This window comes from Sinocyclocheilus rhinocerous, unplaced genomic scaffold (assembly GCF_001515625.1).
Source record: "Sinocyclocheilus rhinocerous isolate Xijiao unplaced genomic scaffold, SAMN03320098_v1.1 scaffold2309, whole genome shotgun sequence".
NCBI classification, from domain to species: Eukaryota; Metazoa; Chordata; class Actinopteri; order Cypriniformes; family Cyprinidae; genus Sinocyclocheilus; species Sinocyclocheilus rhinocerous.
The window spans coordinates 263,665-266,950 of NW_015644615.1; the positions used below are offsets into that span (position 1 = coordinate 263,665).

A 3,286-nucleotide genomic window follows, 5' to 3' on the forward strand; every position below is an offset into this window, starting at 1 on the left:
ACACACACACACACACACACACACTGATACACACACTCATACACACACACACACACACTCAGCATTTCTCTTCCTACCCCCAACTCTAACGTGTGTATATTGCGTGTGTGTTGCAGGGTATTTCGGGTCAAAGGCTAAGCAAGGATCACGTGGAGGTTCTGGGTAACCTGACCTGCACACTCGACCCCGTCTACATTCAAAACTCTGATCCAGCCATCATTGAGAGCCTGAAGAACTGCCACGATCTGTCCGACGCTCAGATCAGCGCTGTGCAATCGCTGCTGCTCTCAGGAGAAACTGTCTATGGGTGAGAAAAATCATGTTTCTGAATGCAAAGAGCACTTCATTCATAGTTCAGTCATTCAAGGAACTCGAGTTCACTGCGACCATTAGAGTCACTGCACCGCACTGCACACAATATAAGACAAACATCAGAAAAGGGTTTATTCTGAGAGTTACTAACAATGAATTAAATAGATCTTTTACAATTCGTCTCATACAAACACTTAAATAATGTACTGCAAACTCAACTCAGAGTAAAGCGGTGCATTTATTCCTGTAAGGCTGTCTGCTGTTTGTGAAGCACTGTATAAATCAGTGAGGTATCGTGAGCAGACGAGTAAGAGTTGTGAGGTGTGTTGGGTTTCAGGAGCTCTTCTGCTTGGGATCAGCAGACGCTGGAGCGCCTCGACCTCATGCCGCTGTACTTCACTGACGACTTCTGGAGCCGCTTCAGCGCCGTGCGGACGCTTATTCTCTATTGAGCTCATTTGTTCCAGGTGTGTGAACTGCAGCTTTGTTTATGTGTGTGTGTGTGTGTGTGTGTGTGTGTGTGTGTTCCAGCCTGTGAAGAGGAAGTACATGAAGGTGTTCATGCCGTTTCTGAGGACGAGAAACACGGAGAAGCCGAAACTAAAGAAACTCTTTAGAAACTGCAACGCGTAGTTAGACGCTCGAAGCAGAATTGGACGCTCTACAGGTAAAAAACACACACACAACGACATATAAGAATGATAATATTACAGTTTTTTACAATCGCTAGGACACATTTCTCAATACTAAAGTCACTTTTTCAGAACTTCTCCTAATCGTCTTTCAACTTAACACAGCAGTTCATTTCACATTCAAAATGCACTAAAACTACCAAAACACGTCATTAATGTCTCAAATCAACTCATTCTTACATAACACTAGCAAAGGTTTTCACCAAACAAACACACTTTATCACTCACAACACAACAACCTAAAAAACACTAACAACAGGCAGCATTATGCATTGTTTTTTTTGTAAAATGTCTTTACAAAACAAGAATGATACTCTATACTAGGGGTTGAACTACTTCTGATTTTTTAAAGTCGAATTTTATGTGATGAAAGTCGAGTCGAAGTCGACTAGTCGCTGATGACGCCATTAATGAACAAGTAAGTCTGGAGCTGTGATAAACACCTTGTGCACAGCTATGGCAGATGACACAATGCTGCCCACACGGCTATTGCTCCTATAACAGCTTTTTTATCAGTTCTTTTGTCTTTGGGTCGTTATATTTCTCACAGATTTCTGCTCATTCTAAATCAGATGCAGATAAAGAAGCACATTCAGTAAAGATTTCATTCATATGAATGAATTAGTGAGAGCGATTGCGTGTGTGAATTAATTCTACTAGTAGTGAAGCTGTGGGATTTAGTTATTAAGAAATATATGCTTGAACTTTTCAGTTTCTAAGCTATTTTATTGAGAAATCACAGAACAGTGTTGACAATACATTTCCGCGCTGAATGTTTCTGCGAGTGTGATGTACGCGCTACTGTCTGTAGCCTATGTGTGTGCGTTACAGTGCAGCAGCACATTAGATCAGAACGGCGATTAACTTACCTGTACAATAAGCTGTTTAAAACGTGCATTCTCCCGTTCAATTTCGAGCATCCAGTAATATAAATCACACGTCTTGTGGAGCGCTTTCAGAGTATGCATTTATTTGTCATTTGAACTGTTTGGAAACGGAGCGTAAATGTGGAAGTCCTTCAAAGATTTCTAATCCTGTTGCGCCCTCTATAGGACCAGCGACTAGTCGACGTCAAGCTTAAAAGTCGACGACAAGCTTAAAGCGTCATGGCAGAGCATTGAAGTCGACCAGTCAATTAGTCGGTGCAACCCCTAATCTATACTGCTTATAATTCTCTACTGTTCTGAAAAAGTGACCTAAGTATTGAGAAATGTGTCCTAGCGATTGCAAAATACTGTAATATACTGCAAGCTGTACACTTTATAATTAAGATATTACGTGTAATTAAATTGATACTACATTATATACTTAAAGAATAATAGCTGCAAGCAGCATTGATGGAGCCAATCAGAAATGGATACGTTATTGCATATAACTTTTGACCAGTAGGTTATGCCGGCTTGATATTTGGTATATACTTTAAGAGCATGAAGATGATGATTGGTTTCAAGTTTGGTTTTAACAGATCAAATCATTGCAAAGATAAAGCCTGCCATCTACACCATCAGTTTTGGTATTTCATTGGCATTTAACAGGCAAACGGTTTTGAAAATCCAAGATTTTATGTATATAAATAACTGTGGATAAACCCTTGCTAAGGCATATGGAGCTCAGACAATCATAGGAAAATATAGCATGATGCTCCTTTTGATTATTAGTAGAGTAATAATAATAATAGGAAAACCAGGAAGCCTAAACTGGCCGCTAATAATAGCTGACTTGTAACAGTGAAACTCTGTGACATGAAGAGGAGTGTAGCTGTTACAGGATTGTTTGATGGTGTTGATGTTTGTGTCGGTCAGACTGCACTGCGGGCAACATCACCGAAGCCACGGTCGCAGACGCCTCGTTCCCCTTCGGCTACACCGCGGCCCAGTTTGACGCCTGTCTGGCCGTGAGGGTCCTCAGAGATAACCTGGCGGCGGTCACGGAGAAAGTGGATGACAACGATTACCAGAGAATCATTCTGAGCAAGCTGAAGCAGGTGAGCGAGACGTGCATCTCTGCCGCGTGTGGTCTGGCGAGCGTCGCTGTGTAACGCTGATGAACGCTGTGTTCCAGGTGTATCCCGCCGGTCTGTCCGACAGCGTGCTGCAGCTGCTCGCCTCTGTTTCACGACAGGCCACGGTGGAGGAGATCAGGACCTGGAACATCACCACCATCGACACGCTGACAGCACTGATGGACCAAAACAATGGAGAATGGGTCAAAGACAAGGTGTGTGTGAGAGAGAGAGAGAGAGAGAGAGAGAGTGTGTGTGTGTGTGTGTGTGTGTGTGTGGG

General features: G+C 42.7%; 2 protein-coding genes across 2 annotated transcripts in view; both read left to right on the top strand.

Annotated features, from left to right (window-relative positions):
* The window catches only part of LOC107758373 (uncharacterized), a 19,341-nt gene extending 18,577 nt beyond the window's left edge, over positions 1 to 764 (top strand). Inside the window, exons 28-29 of the mRNA XM_016576090.1 lie at positions 117 to 307; positions 650 to 764. Of these exons, the coding sequence (XP_016431576.1) occupies positions 117 to 307; positions 650 to 764 (306 nt within the window). The remainder of the gene's footprint in view (positions 1 to 116; positions 308 to 649) is intronic.
* A 1,680-nt stretch (positions 765 to 2,444) lies between these two features.
* LOC107758396 (mesothelin-like) overlaps positions 2,445 to 3,286 on the top strand; it is an 8,099-nt gene continuing 7,257 nt past the window's right edge. The window contains exons 1-3 of the mRNA XM_016576117.1: positions 2,445 to 2,517; positions 2,807 to 2,988; positions 3,066 to 3,221. Of these exons, the coding sequence (XP_016431603.1) occupies positions 3,186 to 3,221 (36 nt within the window). The 5' untranslated portion in view covers positions 2,445 to 2,517; positions 2,807 to 2,988; positions 3,066 to 3,185. The remainder of the gene's footprint in view (positions 2,518 to 2,806; positions 2,989 to 3,065; positions 3,222 to 3,286) is intronic.